General features: G+C 52.4%; 1 protein-coding gene across 3 annotated transcripts in view; it reads right to left on the bottom strand.

Annotated features, from left to right (window-relative positions):
- ABR (ABR activator of RhoGEF and GTPase) overlaps nt 1-22,459 on the bottom strand; it is a 175,366-nt gene that overhangs the window by 74,251 nt on the left and 78,656 nt on the right. For 2 of the 3 annotated variants that reach the window (XM_090290769.1, XM_090290770.1), the window contains exon 2: nt 17,240-17,424. In XM_090290769.1, coding sequence (XP_090146895.1) covers nt 17,240-17,424 — 185 coding nt within the window. Of the gene's footprint in view, nt 1-4,192; nt 4,758-17,239; nt 17,425-22,459 lie in introns of those variants that run through there. The other variant, XM_090290771.1, reaches the window with a different exon arrangement.

Here is a 22,459-nt window from a genome sequence, read left to right on the forward strand (position 1 = left end):
GCTTTCCTCAGACCCCACATGTTCCTGGTGTAGAATTATCTGGAAATTCACAATTGTTTTTTGGGGCCACTCTTATCTCATAAAATGCCAGGGCCCAGCACTTACTCCTTCCTGCCTCCTAAGGCACCAGGCGCTGGGGTAGTGAGGGGGGCAGTCTCCGTCTCAAAGAGCCCTCCCAAGGTGCCCATGTGCCCAGAATCCCCAGGGCGCATCCTCCAGAGTTCAGGGTCCCCAGCACACGAAAGCTGCCTGCTCAGGGACACTGTCTGCACTTCCTCCCGCAGTGGAGCTTATGAAATGCAGCCACGGTGGGCTCCTTCCCCCAGCATTTTACACAATCTGCTAGTCTCAAGAGTCTATCAGCTTGATGCCCCCACATCCAAGAGGTCAAGTCACTCAGGTAGGGACAGTATCTACAGTGAGGCTTAGCCAGCTCTGGCCTCATCTACCACAACAGAGACTAAAAAAAGGCTCCGAAGGTTTGGTTCTAGGCCAAACCGAGACACAATTGGTATAAGAGCTGTGATCTCCTCCAAGACAATGATGAGGATCTAAGAGGCAGAGCCCCCTGTCATTTGGAACCTTAGGCTAGGTGGCTCCCATCAGCAGAATTCAGCTCACCGGCCACGCCAGTTTGCAAGGAGCACCCGGCGGGGTCTGCTCAGAGAAGCTGCCTCTGGGTCTAGGGGCTGTGTCCCTCCCTGCCAGGCATCAGCCTCAGGTTGGCCAGCACTTCTCTGAGTTGAGACCATGCAGGGACATCCACCACTCTCTCCTCCTCTCCTCCCCTCTCCTCAGCACTAGGCACCCGGGAGGTGTCTTCCAGCAAACTCCTAAGCAGAACAGAGAGCAGAGAGGACAGGGGCAAATGCTGGTGGATGGATGAAGCCCGAATTCCAGTCTTCCCAGGGTGGATCCCCATACTCTGGGCTCCTGGCTGTCTGAAGCTTTAGGCAGGCCCCCTGGGATCCAGCAGTGTTTCCGAACTTCAGTTGTTCATATCCCGCCTTTGCAGTTTTGTCATACTCACATAACCCTGCGCTATTATTTACCTAATATTGTTCTTTACAACTGACTTCTTCAAAGCACAGCCTTCTCCCACGCATGACATTTGAAATCATAGAAAAGATGTACAAATCATATTTCTTCTAATATGCATTGAAGTACATACCTGAGTATTAAAGTGCAAAATACATATCCAGGTGCCACATAAAATCATCTCTTGAATCATCACATATGTGGCCCCCACTTCAAGAAACACCCAAGTCGGGGACACAGGCATGCCTGTCAATGCCCACAGGGGGAGAAGAGATATGGGCAGATGAAATAGAAATGTAGGAATTTCAGACAATCCATTAAAAACTGGCACAAAATAATACCTGAAGGGTTCATCTGCATTATAAAAGGATTTTTATTCCTGACAAATGAGTTCCCTTAAATAGCAGCATTTGTATCGCAAGGACTCTATTATCCCTATGTACCTTGAAATAGAATTGTATCAAAGGTTTTTGAAAAGTAAACAGCACTTTACAGCTGGAAGGTGATGTTGCTATCAGTATTCACATTATGATTAGTTTATAGATCATCAACTCCTCCAAGGCGAGTGTGGGTTGCAAGACACGGTAAGCTCTCGCTCTGGAGAAAACCACTGCCATCTCCACATCTGTCCCCCAGGAAGATGAAGCACCAGGAAATTAGACTGAACACAGGACTGATTTATGACTGGCATCGGAACCCATGCTCAGGATCATGACAACTATTTAAGTTAAGTACTCCTGAAGTAAAGCAATAGAAAAGAGGGAACTGTCTTGGATTCCTACCACTGCTGAGAAGATTCTATCTTGCAGGAGCATGCCAAGATGGTCCACAGAGCAGGATAGGAGCACACCCTCCAAAAAAGCCCCTTGACCACACACGTACACATGCATCCAGTCCAGCCTTGACTCAACTAGAGGTGGTCTCTCCGCCCCTGAATCTAGTCCTGTCTTATTAGAATCCTTCTCATGACTCTGACTACTTTCTCATTATATTTCTATCATCTGTTCACTGGCCCCCTCCCGCTGAGCTATGAACTCTCCGTGAGAGTGGACCACACCTTGTTCATATGGCCTCCTCCCCATCCCAGGAAGGGTGCTAAGAATAGAACACAACCTGACAGCGTTTGTTGAATGTATCGATGAGCTTTCTCACCATCTCTCTCCAGCTGTCTTGCTTGTTGTCTCCTCTAAGACAGCCAAGCCTGGTAGAGGAGGAAGGCACCCTAGAGGTGTTCAGGATGAGACATGGGGCCTGGAATTCCCCAACACTCAGGAAACGCCCCCTCGCTCTGGGATCTGGGAGGAGCAGCGTTTTTAGGTGTGATGTGTGCCCAGGACCCCTTGACATTCACGTGCTGCCTCCTTAGAGCACCTCTGACGTGGAACAAGGCCAGGGACATGGTGCGCCCTGTGCAGGCCCCATCGAGCCTCGCTCATTCCACAAATTCACTGGGTACCAGCCAAGCACTGTGCAGCATTCCACAATGAACACATGTGGCCCTTGCCCGCAAGGAGGACAGGATATACTCGAGAAGGCTGATGTCTAGAGCTCCAAGCAGAATGAAATATGGGCTGAGATTGAGGTATAACCCAGAGTTCAGAGTAATGGTGGACCCATGTGGCAGCATACCAGCGGGATCCCATCTGTGTTGAGAAGGGTTTCTCAAAGAAGGCCCATTAGGAACCACACATACCTCGATCCCACACACTACTGAACCAGCCAGTGCTCTTGGTTCATAATCAGACTTTTCCCATCCTGTTCCTGGTGGGAAGGCTTGTCAGACCCTAATTGCAGAGGGCTTCGTGGGCCCAATGAAGAAGGAGACTTACCCCCGGGGTTCGGAGCTAGCACCAGAGGAGAGAACCAGGGGTGGGACACCAGGCACTGCCAACCTCCCAGTACAGCTCCTCAGTGCTCCGCACCAGGCCTATAGCTACTGCTCCACCCAGACGCCACACATCAGCCATCTACCTCGACTGTAGTCTATTTGTATCTCTATTAGCTCCTCCTCAGAACCACACTGCAGCATGGGTGGGGCAGGGCTGTGATCCCCATCTTATAGGAGGGACAGAGGCCCAGAGAGGCCCAGGGACAGCCTCCTGCCCACAGCAGTGCCCAAGCCACGCCCTCTGGGGTGCAGTGTTGCTTGGGCAGACAGGCCTGGGGCCCACAGATGGGTGCTCTCAGTTAGGCAGCCTGGCTTGCAATCTGCGAACTCTGCCATACTGTCTAACTGGCCCCCCTTCTGGCCACAGAGCAGAGAGGTGAGCAAAAGGCTGAGGTCAGAGTTTTTAGAAGTGGGCTTAGGAGAAAGAAAGGTAGCCCGGTTTAGTGTGCCATGCCTCAGGCAACACTGGTGTGGTTCCCAGGGGGAGCCCTGCCACTGGGGAGGAGGCGATGCAGCCAATCCCCTCCTGCTCTTCCTTTAAGGCAACTTCTGGGACAGGACAGGGGCACTGCTGCCAAGAGGACCCTCAGCCCCAGAGCGGGTAGGCGGGCAGGGGTCCAGCGGATGCTTCCTGCCTGTGCCCACCTTAGGAAAAGTGCCTACCCACCTGGCTTCTGCCTCAAAGCCAGCTGTCACCTCCCCCTCTTCAGGGGCTCTAATTCTTTTCCTTTAAGGAAGCTCAGTGACCTCTGGCGCACGCTCTCTCGCTCTTTCTCCAAATGCCCTCTGGCTCTAGCAAGATTCACCAAGTCTCCTTGTTGGAAGGAGAGTGGGCCCCTTGGACTGAACTTCAGTAAGTGCACTTATCCCACTGTTGCCATGGAAACAATAAATTATTGGCCTCCCGGTTTCAAGTCAGCCAGCTCCTCTGGGGCAGCAGGCTCACACCGCTGACGTGCTCACCAGGTGACTCGTGTCACTGCCAGAGAAAGCCCCCAGCACAGCTGGCCTGGGTAAAGCCAGCAGCCACTCCCCCTGAGGACAACTGGTCCAGGGGAGGAGGCAGGCGCAGCACCTCTCCCCCTGCGAACAGCTGCCGGCGTGCACAGCCTCTCGAAGCCCCTTGCAGGCATGCGCCAGCCCCTCTCAAGCTGAGCGAGGTTTGCGAGCCCATCAGCCATTTCTGCCCGCACACAGCTTCGCAGCTGAGAGCTGCTGGCCCTGCCCCCTCCCTCAGCAAGCATCCAGGGCGTGTCACATCCCCACCTTCACAGCCACCAAGAAGGGGGACCCTGAGCCAGGGCTGGTCGGGGTTCCCAGCTCGCATTCCTCCAGGAGAAACACATCTTCATCCTCCAGAACCTTGTCCAGATAGCCTATTGCCTCCTCTTCCTCTTCCATGGCAGACGGAGCCTCGGAGGGCAAACAGGAAGCAGGGTCCACGCAGCAGTGGCGGCGGCGGCTGCTGCTGCTGCCGCCGCCGTTGCCGCCGCCCCGGAGCGAGGCAGGCGGGCAGGGAGGGAAGAGCGTGCAGGGCAGGCCTAAACCAGCATGCTGGCCTCCCCGGCGTCAGTCCTGGCACCTGGCCACCGGCTCGCGATGAAAGGCTCCATTATGAACCTTTTCCTGCAGCCGCTTCCCAGCCCTCCTGAGCGCGGGGCTGCGGGCCCGCCTCGCGCGCGTCCCGCCCTGAGAAAGGGGAAGCGAGTCCTCCAGGGTAGCCCCGCGGGCCTCGGCCGCCTCTCGGCGGAGCTCCCCGCCGCCGTGAGGTCCGGGCTGTCAGCGTTGGAAGGGGCGCGGGCGGAGCAGGAGGCGCCCTTGCGCGGCTGCCGGGCCCTTCCTGCTGTGCACGCGGGCCGGGCGCAGGCGGGGCCCCGCGCTCCCCGGCCGCCGCAGCTCCCGAGGTGGGTCCCGGCGCCCCTCCGCCGCCGCCGCCGCCGCCGCCGCCGGCCCCAGCGATCCCGCCCTTTCTGGGCCCAGAGGTTCGCGTTTGCTATTAATACACAGGAAATGCACAACTTGACTTGCGAGGTGGAGCCGTTCCCTGTGGTCACCGGGCTGGCGGAGGCTTCTCGAGCGCGGAGGAGGGGCGAGGAGGCCGCAGGCTGCCGGGCGCAAGGGGAGGTCGGCTTCCCAGAGACAGGCTTTATTTACAGCCCCTCTCCTGGGCCGGGCGGGAGCAGGCAGGGGGCGGAGCGCAGGAGCAGCTGCCCGCACAGCCTCGCCAACGACCCGGGCCAACCTCGGTGTCACCTTGGAATCCCCAGAAGCCTGAGTCCTCTTCTCACCTCTGCCTCAGGCTCAGACACCTTTGCGGAGGCGAGGCGAAGGCCTGGTGAGAAACCAGCTTCCAGACCCGCCCCGGGTTGGGGGAACAAGGCTTTGTGCAAAGAAGGCCTGACTTGCCTGACCACAGCAGAAGCACAAGTGCCAGCCAGAGTCGGCAGCAGGGCCACCTGGACGGTCAAGGTGCCACATCTACTCACAGATGCTGCTGAGATAGGAATCCCACCTCCTGGAGGGGGGGGGGCTCTCTTTCCTCAAGAGGGGCCTCGGACCAATAGAACCAGCCTCACAGGAGAGGGTGCCCAGGACCCAGGACAGGGAGCATGGCCACCCCTGCCCACCCTCACTCTGCATCCCTTGGCTGCTTCAACAGAATCCATCCAGAGGGTAAAGGGCACATTCTGGTTGCTAGGCCGGACTCAGAGGTGTACACGCACCTACTCTGCTAGGGGAGGAGTTTGGGGCAGCACCGGAAAAGCTCTTTCACAACACCTTAGGGCAAAGGTTGCAAACTCTAGCGCCCATGATTATGTAGACAAGACCAATCAGAGAAGCGAGCCAGGTGCACACTGGGTGAACTCAGCACCAGCTGATGGCTGTCAGGGGCAACGCAGGCTCAAGAATGCCTCATCTTGGATTGTTCAAGAGAAGAGGGAAACCTGGATTCTTAGGTGGTATCTCTCAACTGTAAAATGATGGCAGCCAAATTACATTTAAAAAACAAACAAACCATGCTGCAGACAATAATATTGTGATAACTATGTATATGGTGCCAGATAGGTACTGGAAATATCAGGGAGAACACTTAGTAAAGTATATGATTGTCTAACCATTACGCTGTACACCTGAAACCAAAACAAAATAATACTGAAAGTAAACTGTAATTTTTAAAAAAGTAAAAAAATTAAACCATGGTGTGGTCTAAATGAAACACATGTCTGTGCACTGAATTAGGCCCACAGACAAGGTTGCTGTCTTCCGGCAACTGGTTGTTTCTTGAGAGAACGTTGGCAGTTGTGTGGGGAGGGGGTGGGGGCTCCCTGAACATCCCCTTTGGCCCCTTTCCTTATTAGAATCAAATTCAACCTCACACAATAACAAACATGACACTTGTCTTTGTAAACCTATGTAATAGGTTCCACCAACTAGGTCAGTCAAGTGAAAACTCAAGACTCCGAGTGGTGAACTCTGAAGTTCCAGTACCAATCAAGCCAGTAACCCCCCACCCCACCCCAATCTCCCACCAATCCCAGAACCATATCTCCAACCATGGGTCCCCTTGTAATCTTCCTGATGCTTCCAGCTCACAATTCTTTCTCCCAGTACACAGTTGCCAGGACCAGCCACTGTGGCTCTTAACGGTACAGTGTCTGAGTCGTCCATCAATTTCTTGTGTTTCTACCACCAGCCTCCTTATGCACAGGTAGCCTTCCCTGTCATGTGGCAACTGTGTGGCCACAGGGGGAAAAGTCAGACTCTTTGGAACTCGTTTGGAAATGCATTCCAAAGGAGGGCCAACCATGTACCATCCTTGGCCCACCTGGTGTCATTGCCTCTCTCCTTTCCAGTGGGTGCCTCAGCTGAACACAGGGCCCTGGGCTGAGCCTCCAAGCTGGGTGGGGGTTGAAGAGGAGAGAGGAGGGAAGAAAAGAATGGACGTTGTTTCTTATCCCACCTCCTCCCCAAAGTCTGTGGATGCTCTAAGCTCTAGGTGGGGCTCCTACCATTCTATTAGAGCAGAGAACCTGTCCTCACCAGTGACAGGCTCCTCCCTGTCACCAAAGCTGAAATGCAGGGATTTGGGGCCTCAGTGCCGACAGGGTTCCACAGAGGCACACCCCACCCCATACCCTGCGGTCTCCCTCAGTCCCTGCTGGATTATAAATAGCCAGGGCACATCTGAAGAGCCCTTTCAGCCACAATTCCTCATTTGGTTTGGGCGGATGAGGCTGTTTCCAGGGCTTGGGAACAACCAGGCCTGGCATTCCCCAGGGCACAAGTGTGCCAGCCCAGGGTTCTGTGCCACAGTTTCTGCCTGCCTTCCTACAGGATCCAAGTGCACAGCATAGGCTACGCCCATGGTCAGACAAGCAGATGGCATGGGAGAAGGGCCCCTCCTATGTCCCTCCCCCCACCCAAAGGAGCATGAGGTGCCTTAGAAGTCTCCTTAGAGTATCACCTCCATTCCCCATGTCCCCCTTCAGCATGGTGAAATTGAGATCCACTTCTTCCCCAAACCCTGAGAGCCTCCCGCCAGAAGCTGCTCTCTGAACAACCACGGCACCCCTACTCCACCCTGTCCCAGTCAGCTGGAAATTCCAGTGAGTAAGTAGAATGCCCTTCCAGCTCCACTGGGCACACAGACTGCACTCAGAGGCCCTCAGTTCTCCCCCTGGAGGGGAAGTGACTCACAAGTCCCAGGGATGCTCCCTCCCTTTCCCCTACAAATGCCCTGAGCCAGCGCTGGACCTGAGCTTCCTCCCTGTGTCCACCACCTCCACCTACTTCAGCCTGGCTCCTGATCCTGCTCTCCAGGGAAGCAGCCGCGCCAACGGCCCCTGAATTGCCTTTTTCCAAAATCAGAGGCCTCCCTCCCTATGCCTTGGCCGCTTAGTCTGGACATTCTCAAATCCCTCAGCTGCTTCTGACCACTCTGGTTTAGGTCGGCCCTTCTTTCTCCTGCGTCCTGTCAATGTGGGGTCACCCCTTCAGGACCCAGGCCTCGGTGCTGTGCTCTGCTTTTAGGGACCGCATCCTTCTCATTTCTAGGCCAGTGGTAGCCCTTCACCACCTGCACCTCCAACATCTTGCTCAGCTCCAAATGTGGCGTCCATGCTGCCAGTTTGATCTTCTCACTTGTAAGTCCCATCCATGCCCCTCAACCCCACAGATCCAGACCGAGAGACCCTTCCCCCTCCCTAAACCAGCTTCCCCTTCTGAAGTCCCCACTTCTGTTGGCAGGGCCTCCATCTTATGACTCTTCCTTCCCTCAGGTCCCACATCCCTTTTACCAAGTCCCTTTGGTTCTTCCTTCTTTTCTTTTCCAAAGCCACCACCCCAACCAAGGTTTGCAGCATCTCACACCTACACAATCACAGAATATTCCATTTTTGACTCTTGTGTTTGCCTGCCCATCTAGCTGCTCACTCATTTGTTCATTCATACCCAGAGAGAAGGCCTGGCATTGCAAACACACAAATCGGGGAGACATGGCCCTCGCCCCCAGTGCTATCCCCCTCAGGGGGTGAAGAGCACAGGAAGAAACAAGGCACTGTCCCCACTGATCAGCACAGCGGGGACACAGGACTGAGGCACTAACCATGCCCCAGAGGAAAAGCTTTACAGGGCAGTGGCTCCTGGACAGCATCTTGAAAGGCGAAGGGTTTCTAGGCAGGGGGTGGGGGGGGGGGAGGTGGGAAAGGAAACCCTTTTGTAAGGAACCCTGGGAAGTGCAACTAGAGGACAGAAGAGAAAAGGGGCAGGTGAAGCACTTGGAGAGGCAGCTAGAACCACACCTTGTTGGAGAGTGAGGTGTGGCCTCCCCCATGGGCAAGGGGTCACACTAATACACCTGCCACTCACCAAGCCCATGCTCTCAAAGTTCACTCTCCTCACCCCCACGGCCTCCCTCACACTCATTCCCCATGCCTTCATTCCCCCACCCACTCAGTCAACAAGTATTTATTAATTGCCTACTGTGCACCAGGCACTGTGCTAGCATCCAGACCACAGCTCTACCTCCATGGAGCCAACAGCCTCAGGGACAGACTGACATTGTGAGCCAAGGCAGCACCAGGAGAGGTGCATAATCTTAGAACTATGGCGCTGAGGTACGACTCTTTCAGAAAGAATACAAGCAAACACCTATTGTGATTTAAAATGTTCACACCCTCTGACTCAGCAACTCCGCTTTAAGGGGAGTTGGTTGAGTGAATTACAGTATATCCATAAAAGGAAATACTGCATATAATCATAAAGAAAAATGAGGTAGATCTTTAATTACCGATATTCAAGATGTCCACTTAAGTAAAATAAGAACAAACGGCATAACACTACTAACAGTATGAAATATGATCCCATTTTATGTATAAATACATATATATCTATATATAGATATATGTCACATGAAAAAATGAGACACATAAGACATACAACCAACTCCTAACATAAGTTCTCTCTGTAGGATGGAACTTCAGACTTTCACTTTCTATATTATATATTTCTGTAAAGTTAGAATTCCCAGGGATGTAATCAGGGAAAATAAAGAAGTTAAAAAAAGAAGTGGGGTAAATGCTATGATTGGGAAAGTAGAATGAGCTCTGGGGGCACAGACAGGAGCATCTGATGGAGCAAAAGGGGGCATCACGGAAGGCTCTCTGGTGGAGGCGACATTAAAACTCATACTGAAAAATGAACAGGGGTTAGTCAAAACAGTGGGGGTTGAGGGGCAGACAGGGCTGTGTGAGGCAAAATGAAATGAGGTCAATCCGGGTGGCGAGTGTTCATTCATTTATTCATTCAACCAATATATATTGAGCACCCACTGAGTGCCAGGCATAGCTCTAGGCACTAGAATTTGCAATGAGCAAACACCTTCTTGCAAAACTGACAAAGCTTGCAGAGCTCATATTCTACTTGGGGGGCTGGTAATGAGGCCTCAGAGGTAGGAAGGGGTCAAGTGGTCAGGTCAGGCAGGGCCTTGACAGCATCCTCCCAGGACAAAGGGAAGGCATCAAAGGGCTTTAAGCAGGGAGTGACATGACCATTCTTCAATGCATCTCTACTGCTGACATCAGATTACTTTTTCTAAAACATTGCTCACCCTGGGCCCAGCAGGAAGCCAAGTCAGCCCAAACAGGGCAGTGGGCTCTCGTAGATGACTCAACTGACCCAACCACTGACAACCTCTGCTGCTTACTGTCACCTGAAAGGACCAGGCACAGTCTCACCTTCGGGCATTGTTGTAGGCCTGAAGCCCCTTCTCCCTCCTCTTTGCCTCCCAACTTTCTTGGCAGAAGCTTAGGCCCCACCTCTAGGTTTTGGGAGCTCAGCACACCCTGGGTCAATGAGAACTGACCTCAATGGGCCAGTGGCAGGGGCAGCAGAGTCGGCTGCAGCACAGATACAATCAGACTTTTCATCTTCCTCATAACTGTGCTGCTCCCTCTGCCTTCTCTTTCTCTGTTATAGTAGAAGTCACTCCAAAAATTGCATATAGAGTTCAATTACATAAACCAAGTGTTAGGTATAAGCCAGTACATGACACTGTTTACATGGTAAAACAAATAAACAAAACCAAAACCAAAAAACTCCACTAGGTTCTAGATCTGAATCCCTTCTCTGCCTCGTGCCAGCTGTGTGACCCTGGGCAAGTCATTCAAACTCTGTGGGCCTCAGTTTCCTCACCTGTAAAATGAGATGGTGATAGCACCAGCTCTAGGCTGCAGTGAGGACTAGTACACACAGGGCCAAGCCTGACCTGTGTCAGGCCCTCAGTAGGCACCAGCTCTTCTCTTCTTTAGCAGCGGTGGGGGCTGTGGGGCGCACAGGAGGGAGAGCCCTAGCCCACTCCCAGCTACACCTCCCCCCTCTTCCAATAAGCCCATACCCCCACTGTACCAGATCATCCTCCTTCTTCCTTTTCTTTCTTTTTTTAAAAAAGATTTTATTTATTTATTTTTTGAGAGAGGGGAAGGGAGGGAGAAAGAGAGGGAGAGATCATTGACGTACAAGAGATGTGCTGATCTGTTGCCTCACGCCCCCAACAAGGGACCTGGCCCACAACCCAGGCATATTCCCTGACTTGGAATTGAACCGGTGACCTTTCAGTTCTCAGGTTGGCACTCAATCCACTGAACCACACCAGACAGGGCAACCTCCTTCTCTTAAACCTCCAGAGATAACCCTAACCCTAACCTTTATCTAGAATGTCCTTCCTGAATGATGCCCAGGCAGAATATACTACCTACTCTCTAAGGCTGCCTCTTCCATGCACCCCCTCCCTGATTCCCCCACCTAAGGTCACATGACTGCCCCCCTTGGACCCTATACATCTCTCAAGGTTATTGCACAGATGGCTTTGAAATAGAGGGATTATCTCTCTCGCTGTGTGTGTGTGTGTGAATGTCTGTAGGGTAGGGGAGATAAGGGGTAAACCCTGTTCATACTAATTCCCAACAGCATCCATAACTATAGTTTATAAAAAGTAGGTGCTCAGAAAACACTTAGTGAGTGAAAATGACCCCAGAGGCTTATAGGGCAAGGCAAAGGGTCTCCCAAGAAGCTAAATCAAGGATTCATGTTGGTTGGGTGGTTCTTATTAAAACAGGTCACATGATGTGGCTCCTAGGGCTAAAGGGAACCCAAAGTCACACAGTCCTACCGAAGAAAGAATTTCTCTACCTTCAGTCACCAACCTCTGTTTGAATCCTTTCAAGGCCTGGAAGCCAATGACCTGTCCCAGAGCTAGACAATTCTAACACTTGAAACTTTCTTAATATTTACTCAAATCTTACCTCATGGTAACTCTATTCACATCCTGCCCTCAAGAGCAACACATGACACTTTTCCTTCATTTTAATTGGGTGATACTTTCACAACCTTCAATGTAATGAGTAAAAAGGGCAGAGAGTACGGAGGCCTCTCTAATTCCTGTGCAGGCACCCTCCCCGGCATGTTGCCCTGCTACGACCCTGTGCCTGTAGGCTTCCCCTTAGCCTTAGGATTAGGAGCCGGTGTCATAGAAGCCATCTAGGCAACCTGAATGCCCTGACTTACCTTCCCTAGGAGACCCCACCTTGCCCTGTAAGCCTCCTGGGGTCATTGCCACTAAGTCTTTTCTGCATGCCTACCTTTCCCCACTTAGTAAATACCAAATGTTCCCTGAAGGATCCTTTGTTCCCTTCATGCCCCTCACCCCAAGGACTAGTGTTCTAGACCCTCATGTTTCTAACCTCCTTCTAGACCAGTGGATCAGGAGTGACTTCGCTCCCAAGGAAACATCTGGCAACATCTGGAGACTTTGGTTGTCACCACCGGGGTTTGCTACTGGCATCTAGAGGGCTGAGGCTGGAGAAGCTGCTAAATACCCTATGATGCACACATAGGACAATCTCCCACACTAAAGAATTACTTGGCCATTTCCAGAGCACAGATTCTGCTCTAGACATAGTCCAGAACCAGAAACCAGGCTTGAGAAGAGAGGAGGGCAAGCATTTACCAGTGTCAAGTACAGCAGGCCAAGCACTACTTTATTTCCCAGCACTTCCCTCCTTCCTCCACTCACCCCGGCAATACGTCAGTGTCCAGCAAGGTGGACGTAAGGGGAACACCTCACAGTGGGGGCCAGGGAGAAGGGAGGGCAGATTATGGTCTAGTGGGAAGTGGCTCAAGGTAACTCTAGCAACTGGGTCTTTGTGCCTCTCTTTCCCCTGAACTGCCCATGGTGGCACCCCTTAGAGGGGGGCCTCCACCCAGCAGGAATGCTGCTGGGAGCAGAACCACTTCTGCTGGGACTACAGCAGGGATGGGAAGGTTCAAGAGCAGCCAGAGCAAGGGGCTCACAAAGAGCTAGGGTCACATCCAGGGAGAGATTCACACTGAACCCCCTGGGGAGCAGATGTTTTGTGTGGTGCAACACCAGGTGTCACAGCCAACTTGTCACTTGGTTCTCACAACAGCCTTCCCAGATAGGAAGCATTTGTGCTCATTTACCAGTGAAGGGACCCAGACTCTACTGGGTGCCCAAAGTCATACAACCAGGGAGATGTAAAACGGGTGCTAAGGCTCCTGTCCTGGAGAGATCGCAGAGAAGAGTGGTGACGCATACCCCCAACACTCACCAGCTGTGGGACCTTAGGGGGTTACGTGACCTTTTCATTTCTTTGCTCCACATCTATAAAAATGGGGCTGTGATGGTGCCTGCCTTACAGGGTTGTGGTGAGGACTTAATGAGTCAATATTTATGAAGTGCTAGAACAGTGCCCAGCATTTAGTAAGTGCTATGAAAGTGTTTCTGTTCCTTCTCTTCTTCCTTCTGCCATAGAGGCCGGACGGTGAGGGCTCTGTGTGGCCTTCCACGCCGAAGCAACCAGCCCCCAAGTCCAGGAGAGCTTCATCCAGGTGAAAGACAGCGCTAGCTCCCCCTAGTGGAGAAACTAGGTGGCAATGATGGAAAATACAGTATTCCCTCACTTATCGCGGGTATTATGTTCCAGAACCCCCTCCCCCGTCATAGATGAAAATCCGCCAAGTAGGAACCTTACATTTATTTTAGTATTTATATATATTTTAAGGCTTTATAAACCATTCCCACATTTATCAACCATTCCCAGTCCCTTATTAACCTTTTCCACTTTTATAAACACTACTTATGTTCTTTAACATATTCTATACTCTTAAACCTACGTAACTTTAACAACATATGTATACAGTACTACAAAATCCCGTGATATAGCAAAAAATCCGCGATAAATAATTAAATATAATATTTTTTAAAATCCCGCAACACAGTGAGGCCGAGATAAGTGAACCATGATATAGATAGGGACTACTGTAGTGTGGGATAGGAGCCCGCCAGTAGATGAGATATTCTCTGCCATTCTGTACCTTGGCAGAGCATGAATCCCCACACAACCAGCCTGTGCCGCCTGGCAGCTCACCTGTGTGTGGCCAAATACGTCAATGTGAAGACCTTCTGGGGTCTCTCACAGCACTTGTTTCAGGGGCAAGTTGACACATGCCGGTATAATTACGTGGGTCAGTTGGCCTACCTGTCCCACCCCCAAAGACTTCAGGGCTCAAGGGTAGAGAATGGGTCTCGCTGGGTGCACCTGCACATCCACAGATCAGCAAACCTTCACTGAGCAAATGTTACTTTGGAAGCTGCCTGACTGGCAGATGTGAAATACATTAATGAGCTACGATCCCAGCACACTGGCAGGGAGGGCGACAGGGATGCTCCAGGTTAGCCAGGTGTGCCATCAGGGAAGACCAGCTCTGAGCCAGGTGTGAAAGTGGGGATGGGCAGGAGAGGACAGGAAAGGCCAGCTTTGGAGGCAGCTGAGGTCACCACCAGGGCACTAAGTCTCCCTATTTACCTCCTTCTCAACTCACACAAGCTAAGGAAGTGCCCCCACCCCAAGTGGTTGGAGGTGTAAGGTGGCAATGAGGCCAGTGGGTTCCCAGCACAGCACCTGGCACATAGGAGTAGCCAGTTAGTCTCCTCTTTGCAGCGGGGATCAAATGTGTTTGGGCCTCGTCTAATCAGTTGAAGACCTGAGTAGCACAAAAAGACTGCTGAGTAAAAACAAACTCCTCTTGCTTGATTGTTAAGCTGGCACATAGGTCTTTTTCAGCCTTCAGACTCAGACTCAAACATCAGACCTCCTTGGGTCTTGAGCCTGCTGGCTTTCTAGTCTGAAAGACCATCAGCTCTGCTGGTTCCAGACTCAGAATGGAACTGTAGATCAGCTTTCCTGGGTATTTAATGTGCTGACTGTATATCTTGGGATTTCTTAGCCTCCATAATTGAGTAGGTCAGTTTCTTATAACAAATCTCTCTCCCTCTCTCTCTCTCTGCATACATGCATTTTTATCTCTGGAGAATCCTGACTAATACAAAGACCAAACCTTGGGCTTCTGACACAAGATGGCTGCATATTTGGGTGTGAAATGGCCAACTGTCAGAGGCCAGATATCTAAATATCTATAACAACTGTCCAATTTGGTCTAAAAATGCCCTCGGTTCCCAGCGCCCCAACAGAAAGCCTGGCAGAGTAGGGACCTGCCTGGCCAAATGAGCAGAGCCAATTAGCAGGAACCTTGGCTTGCTCTATTTCTCTCCCCCTTCCTTTCTTCTTCTTCCCCCCTCTTTCTCTTCTTTTATATAAAACTGCTCCCCAAGTACTCAAGAAGAGGTTGTCAACTCTCTCCAGCACCCCAATGTGAACAGCAATTCTTGATGATTCCACTAGATGGGGCCAGTGACACAGCGGGAAGGGGGGAAAATGCAACTCCAGGACGGAAGGTGGGGAGGCAGGGGGTGCATTGGTCTGGAATCTTCACTAAGATCCCCAAGATGGATAAATGCTTCCTACCCCTATCTTGCATGACTTCTAGCCAAAGGTGTTAAACTCAGTCCTCGGGTTCCCAAGCACTTTGGCCAGTTGTCACTGTAGCATCTCTGGATTTCAAAGTCCTCAAGCCAAGTTATTCCCTCGTGAGTCACCAGGCACAGTGGGCAGCCCCAAACTGAAGCACATCACTGCCCTGAGGTCTTGGCACTCCAGGCAGGGGCACCACCCTGTTACAACTATGACCTGTTTCACTAGGGAGTACAAGAACCTGAAGGTGCCTTTCACCAGGGAATCTAAAAATCAATACACTCCAGCAGGGTGGTCATGTGACAAGGGAAGGGACCAGGACAGGAAGCAGGGAGGAAGGCAGAGAGGGGAGCAGGAAGTGGCAAAGATGCTTTTTCTCTTCAGCAAGTGGCTCTATTTGGCCACAGGCTCTCAACTCTCAGCCAGCATTCCTGGCCTCGTGTGGTGTCCTACAGAGAATCTCCTTGCGCCTGCTCGCAGAGGGGTAAAAACAGAATCCCCCAGAGGGTCTCTGAGCCCTGTTATGATGAGACCTAAAGGTAGAGATGGGAAGCCAGTCTTCTTGCTTTCCCTGTTGGCCTTGGTTCAGGTCCCAAAATACTTTCCCTTCCACGAGTAGCAAAGTCTTGCCCTGTATGTCCAAGACAGCTGTCCCTCACCTGCCACCTTTCCTAGGACAACAAAGCAACACACCAGAATGCTGGCGGTGGGGGGCTTGGGCCTGACCAATATTCCCCACACCCCCTCTACCTCTCACCTGCCCCTACCATCCCTTCTCAAACTTTCATTGCCTGGCAGCCGGCTGAGCTCTGCCTCCGTTTCCATGGCAACAATGTGGCTTTCCCCAAGTGGGAAGCTGGTTGCCAAGGCCCTTGTTGCCAAAGGCTATAACAGCCACCCCTGTATGTGAAGAGGGGGGTGAGAGCTCAGCAGAGGGGTGGAGGGTGGCCAAGGAGGCTGGAAAGCAAGCAAGCAGGGGGTTCTCGAGAAATGGTTGAGTCCTGGTAGCCCTCCCTGGCTGGATGGGGGGCAGGGTACCAGGCCCTAAAAGAGGGGAGCAAGTATCTCACAGCATCTCAGTGACTGCTCCATGGGGGTATTAGAGGGAAGCAAGGAGTCTCCGCACAAAACACACCTGGATAAGCCATCTACCCAGAAGGACCAGGCACTCCAAGCGCCCCCAAATGGAGGCATGGCTTTGATTCTCCCAAACTTCAGAATCACAGCCCCAGGAATTTCTGCCTCACTTGTCATGTGTCTCAGATGCACGTGCACAAGTTAGGCCCAGAGAGAGCCAGTCCCTGTGGCCGGGAACAGCGTTAATTACAAGGATTGCAAACCTCTCCTCATTTCTACTCCCCGTTTTGTCTCAGAGAACATACTTCTTAATCCTTGTAAAACGCTTCCCTTTGGAACAGAGCCTCCATCTGCTGACAAGAATTGAGGTGGACACCAAGAGAGCTCATTCCCTTCCAGAGGGGGCTGGGCAGGGCCGCGGTCCTCAGGAATGCTGCAGGCGCAGCTCATGCCACCCCACAGGGAGCACTGAGGCCAGCCTTGGTTTGCTGCGCTGGCGTTTGTGCATTTACAGCCTCAGGTCACAAATGCAGCCCCTGTCCAGCCAGGGCTCCCTCCCCAAGGGCCCGTCCTGCTAGAGGTGCTGAAAGAGGAGGTGAGGGTGTCCAGCAGGCAGGGGAAACAGGCAGCCGGAGGGGAGGCAGAGAGAGCGGCAGGTGGGCTGGGAGGGGAGGCTAGTCTGAGAGGGGCCCAGGACTGCAAAGAGATGACGAGGGCACCAAGGGCAGCCAGTTTCCCCAGTGCTTCTTCCACCGGAGCGTCCCAAGCAGAACCTGGCCCATGCCACCCATGCCCCCCCCCCAAACCCCCTCTTCCCAAACCCAGGAGGAAAAGCAGGTGTACCTACCCCAGGTGCCAGCCCCTCGGGTGGGGTGGGGGAGATGTTGTCCCCGCCACCTTGGCTGCGGGCGCTGAGCTGGGGCGACATGGTGGGCGACTCGTCGATGTATGGCATGGTCTCTGAGCCCTCCGGGGGCCCCTTCTGTTCCTCATGCCCCTCTGCGTCGTAGTCGTCGGCCCCGTAGCTGAAGTCTGAGACAAGGAACAGGAAAGGCCATTGAGAGTCCTCCACCAGGGCTGCCAGGGACTGGTAGCGCGGTGGGCGCCGGCGCCGGCCCCCGGCTGCCATGCTCCTGGCCCAGCCGGCCGCAGCATCCACGGCCGGGCCCAGGCGGGGGGCTGCACGGGGAGGGGTGGGCCGGGGCTGGGTGCAGGGCTGGGGAGCGCCGGCAGTTCAGGGGCTGCTGGGAACCAGGGAGGAGCGGTTCCTCTGTGGCCACCCGTTCAGTAGCATGTCAGTTGCGTATTTGGAGCTGTTGTTTCCTTTGCCTCCTGCCTAATTCCAAGACTAAAAATTAACAGCGGGAGCAGGAGGCAGGACGCTTCCAACTCTCCTCTCTGAGTCACCATTTTGCTTTTTATAGGGAATAGGAGGTGGGGGCGGGCCAAGCGATGTCACTTCCTGGGCCCCTCCCCTTGTGCTACCATGTATGCACTGAGCCGATCCTTGGGTGAAGGGGGCAGGCAGGTTCCAGGGTAGGGGGCTGAGGAATGGCACCCAGGGGAGCCCTGGCCCCTCCGAACTAGGCCGCGTGCAGGACGGGGCCCAAAGCTGGCAGAGCGTGGGTGAGAAGGCGGCACCACGGCCTGGCAGGGACACGATTGAACAGACTGCTCAGAGCCAGCACTTACTTCTATAATTTCAATGTGGGCTTCCCCTGGAGAAGGAGGGAAGAAAAGGCTGCAGGGAAGTCGAGCTGCTGTGAACCCCCTTGGCTGCCAGCACCACTCAGGCTCCAGAGCCCACGCATAGACACCCCACCCCTTTACTGGGACAGCAGGTCAGGCCCGTGGGGGACGCAGGGCAGCACCTCAGAAAGGTCCCTGGTCAAACCCCACCAGTGAGGGGGTCTCTCCTGCCACAGGGTGAGGGACCCTTCCACCCCCTCCCCTTCACAGCCCCCAGCTGAGCCTGGCCCATCACCCACTCAGATATATTACTTCTTTCAGGATGTCCTCCCTGGTATCCCGACTTAGAACTCCTACAGCACATGGCCTTCTAGTGGCCCTGTGGATCCTGCCCCTTTGTCCCTACGCCCCTGGGGGGAGGAACTGGGGGTCTCAGCCATCACTGTGTGCCCAGCACCCATGGGCCAACATGCAGCAGGACCTCGGGAAGGGTGCATGGAGGGAATGAATGAGCAGAGGAAGGCACTGCCCCTCTCAGGTCTGAGGTTGGAGCCAAGTTCTCCACTGGGGCCTTGCTCCTCCTCCTCTGTGACAACACACCAGCCCCAGGGCAGGCTGCAGCCTGAGAATGGTGTCAACAGGTCACCAGGGCATTGGGCCACAGCCACACTCAGTGCAATCTGGCCCTTTGGCAGCTGAAAGCTTCCCTCAGCCTCGCTGCACCTGCTTCTGAGACTTCCTCTCCAGTCCGTGCTGACAGCCCATTAAGCTGTCAGGGGACATCGCTGTTAGTTTTTCCCAGGACAGGCACCCATGGGAAGGACCACAGAGTCTAGTGATCCAGCCATTGAGCTGTGTGTGTGCCATGTACCTGGGTGATAGGGTCCACGGCCCCAGAGGACACAGGGCCTATGTCTGAGGCTGGCAGGGAGTGAGCCAACTCTGCTATTTCCAGGGACTGGGAGAGGGAAAGAGGAGTCGTGGCATCCAGCCTGCCCAAGTCTGGCACTGTGAGGGAGCCTGGCTGTTTACTGAGACCGACTCACTTTGGAAAACCACAGGAGGAAATGAAACATCATGTTAACCTGCCATCTCTCTCCTCTGGGAGCCTCCCGGCTGCCCTGTTACCCCTGGAGTCAGGCTAGGAGTGTTAGCTAGTGTGATCCCTGGCCGAGCCAGCAGTTCAGATTCCATTAGGCCATGCTGATTCTCCTGCACACTGACCCATTCCCAGGGGTCACAGCACCAGATCCCTCACTCTCAAGACCTTTCCCAAGGGCAGAGGTAGAAGGCACAACAGGGAAGGTGGCGTGGCTCGCCTCTGCCGCTCAGCCCGGAGCTGGCTGGGTCACAGCAGGGCAGGACAGTCTCTGCCAGACTTCCCCATTGTGTGCACGGTTCAGCCTTATCAGAGTGGCACTGTGGACCTGCATCTCCTGCTCCTCTCAGCCTAGCCATGTCTGTGGGGCTGTTCTTACTATCCCCGATTTATAGACAAGGTCCCTGAGTCTCAGAGAGATTTTCACAGAGAGGATCTGAACCCAGGTCTATCTCCAGATGCCATCTTTCTCCCTCTGAATATCACTCACCTTCTAGAGAAATCTCCTACAGCCCTCCTGGTCAGGGAGGCTGCCCACAGAGGAAAGGGAGGGATCTCTGGGAGTAAGGTGCTAGCCACAGCAGGGGAGGCTCAGGAGCGGAAGGAAGTGCCCACAGAACCCCCTGCAAATGTTCCTAGACACTTTCCCTTTCATTCCACCTTCCCTAAGACCCTAAGAGCCCAGGAAGTCAATCAGAGACCCAGGAGACCCCTACCAGGAAAAGAGATACAGAGAAGATGGAGACACCAAACCTCAAAGAAAGGAACCCTGGGGACACGGAAGGATGGAAATCTGCGAAGCGTGGGCTTCAGTTGATGAAAGGCCACCCCTAGAGGAGGCTGCTGACAGCCAATATCCATTTCCCCTCTGGTAACATAAGTCTCACTATGTGGATGGAGCGTGGCTGTGTGCCCAGTGGCTAGCTACAGACTCCTTTTCCTAGAGGTGTGGGCCTAGTGATGATTAAGTTCTGGCCAATGAGATGTGCAGAACTTTGAGAAAGGCTGCTGGAAGAGGTTGTTTTAGCTCAAAGGTATGTTTTATTTGTCTGTTGTCAGTTTGGTTTGGAAAGTAGATGGATTGGCTGGAGCTCCAGCAGCTGTATTAAGCCATGAGGTGATAGAAGCCAGTACTGAAGATAGCTGAACTGAACGGAAAGCCAGAAGCTTGGGCTGACGATGGCACGATGAACCACGGTACCACCCCAGGACTGTCTACCTCTGGACTTCTTTTACATGAGCTAAAAATGCCTGTTATTTAAACCACTGTTATTTAGGTTTTTTTTTTTTTAAATCATCACCCAAGGACATTTTTTTTTTTTTTTCATTGCTTTTGGAGAGAAAAACATTGATGGGAGAGAGAAGCATCCACAGTTGCTTCCCGCATGCACCCAGCCTGGGGATCATATGTGTCCAGACCAGGGATTGAACCCACAACCTAGGTACATGCCCTGACTTGGGATCGAAACTGCAACCTTTCAGCCACAGGATGATGCTCCAACCAACTGAGCCACATGCAGCCAGGGCCACTGTTATTTAGTTTTTATGTTATATGCAGCAAACCTAACTGTAACTGATCCAGATGGTTTTCCTTGACATTCTGTCTGGGTGCTTTTCCTAGTGCCGTCACTGTTCCTTCCAAGTCTCTTTGGTGGAACCCTGTCTTTGCCCACCCTTTACACATTGATATTCCTTATATATCCCTACAATACAATATTGTTCAACAATAAGAAGAGACAAACTACTGACATACGCAACAACAGAAATGAGTCTCACAGACGCCTGTAGACTCTCACATTAAGTGAAAGAAGCCAGACACAAAACAGCATATCCTATGTGGTTCCACTTATATCAAGTCCTCAAACAGACAAAATTAATCAATGGTTGAAAAAAAATAAAAATAGTGGCTGTCTCTGGAAGTGGGGCAAACAGGAGTTGACTGTAAGCGACACAGGGAACTTTCTGGGGTGATGGAAATGTTCTGTATCTTGACAGGGATTTGGGGTGCACAGGTGGATTCATTCATCAAATACTGTAGTACATTTAAAATGTGTGCATTTCACTAGCTACTGAACTCCAGTTAATGATATGCATGCTTATGTGCTGAAGTAAAGCGTACTGACGTCAGCAACTTACTCCGAAACACATAAAAAATAAGATGGGTTGATGATTTTCAGAGAGATGGATAGATGTGTGGTAAAACAAGTATAGAAAAACGATAATTATAGACTCTGCATGATGGGTATGTGGGTGTTCACTGTACAATTTTTCAAAAGTTTATATATGTTTGAAATTTTTCATAATAAAATGGTGGGAAAAAATTGGTGTTCTCCAGGCTTCACTCTGCTCCCTCTCCCAAATCTTATTTACTTTCCAGGGCAAGGTCTGGGCTTCAGACCCATCTCTCTGATGGTTTCCTAAACATCTCTGCCTTCTATGCCAGATCACTCAGGTTGGAAACGTAGTAGTCATTTCGGATTCCTCCCTCTTCCTGCTTCTCATCTCCTATATCCTGAACTATCCCCAGTCCCCATCCTCTTACCTACCCTCACCAACTCTCACGAGGACAATTCTGACACTCTCTCCGCTGTTCAAAATTCAACAGTTCCCCATTCACTTCAAGGTACAACCCAAATTCCTCAGTTCGAGGCCCTTCATGGTCACCCGACTCTACCTTTATAGGGTCATATTCTTCTGCCCTGTAGTATCAGACATTTTCTAGGTCCCTGTAGTGGGTTGAATAGTAGCCCCCAAATGTATATGTACAAATCCTAACCTTAGTATCAAAGACTTTATTTGGGAAACGGTCTTTGCAGATGTAATTAAGGTAAGCATCTCGAGATGAGATTATCCTAGATTAACTGAGTGGGTCCTAAATCTGATGCTGAGTCCTTACAGGGCACAGAAGGGGAGAAAACACAGACACAAAAGAAGGCCGTGTGAAGACGGAGGCAGAGACTGGAGATTCACATGGACTCACCAGGTGCTGAAAGAGGCAAGCAAGGATTCTGCCCTTAGACACTTGGCTGGGAGCATGACCCTGCCAGCACTGTGATTTAGAACTCTGGCCTCCAGAATGTAAAAAAATGAATTCCTGTTGCTTTAGGCCACCATGTTTGTGATTTTTTTTTTTTATGGCAGCCCTATGAAATTAATATACTCCCCAAACACACAAACTGTTTCCCACCCCTGGACCTTTGCACATGCTGTTCCTGTATCTGGAACACCCTCTTCACCCCTGTCCACCCAGGGAAACCCCATTTAGCCTTCAAATCCAGC

The sequence above is a fragment of the Furipterus horrens genome, unplaced genomic scaffold, assembly GCF_987537825.1.
Source record: "Furipterus horrens unplaced genomic scaffold, mFurHor1.1.pri manual_scaffold_11, whole genome shotgun sequence".
NCBI lineage: Eukaryota > Metazoa > Chordata > Mammalia > Chiroptera > Furipteridae > Furipterus > Furipterus horrens.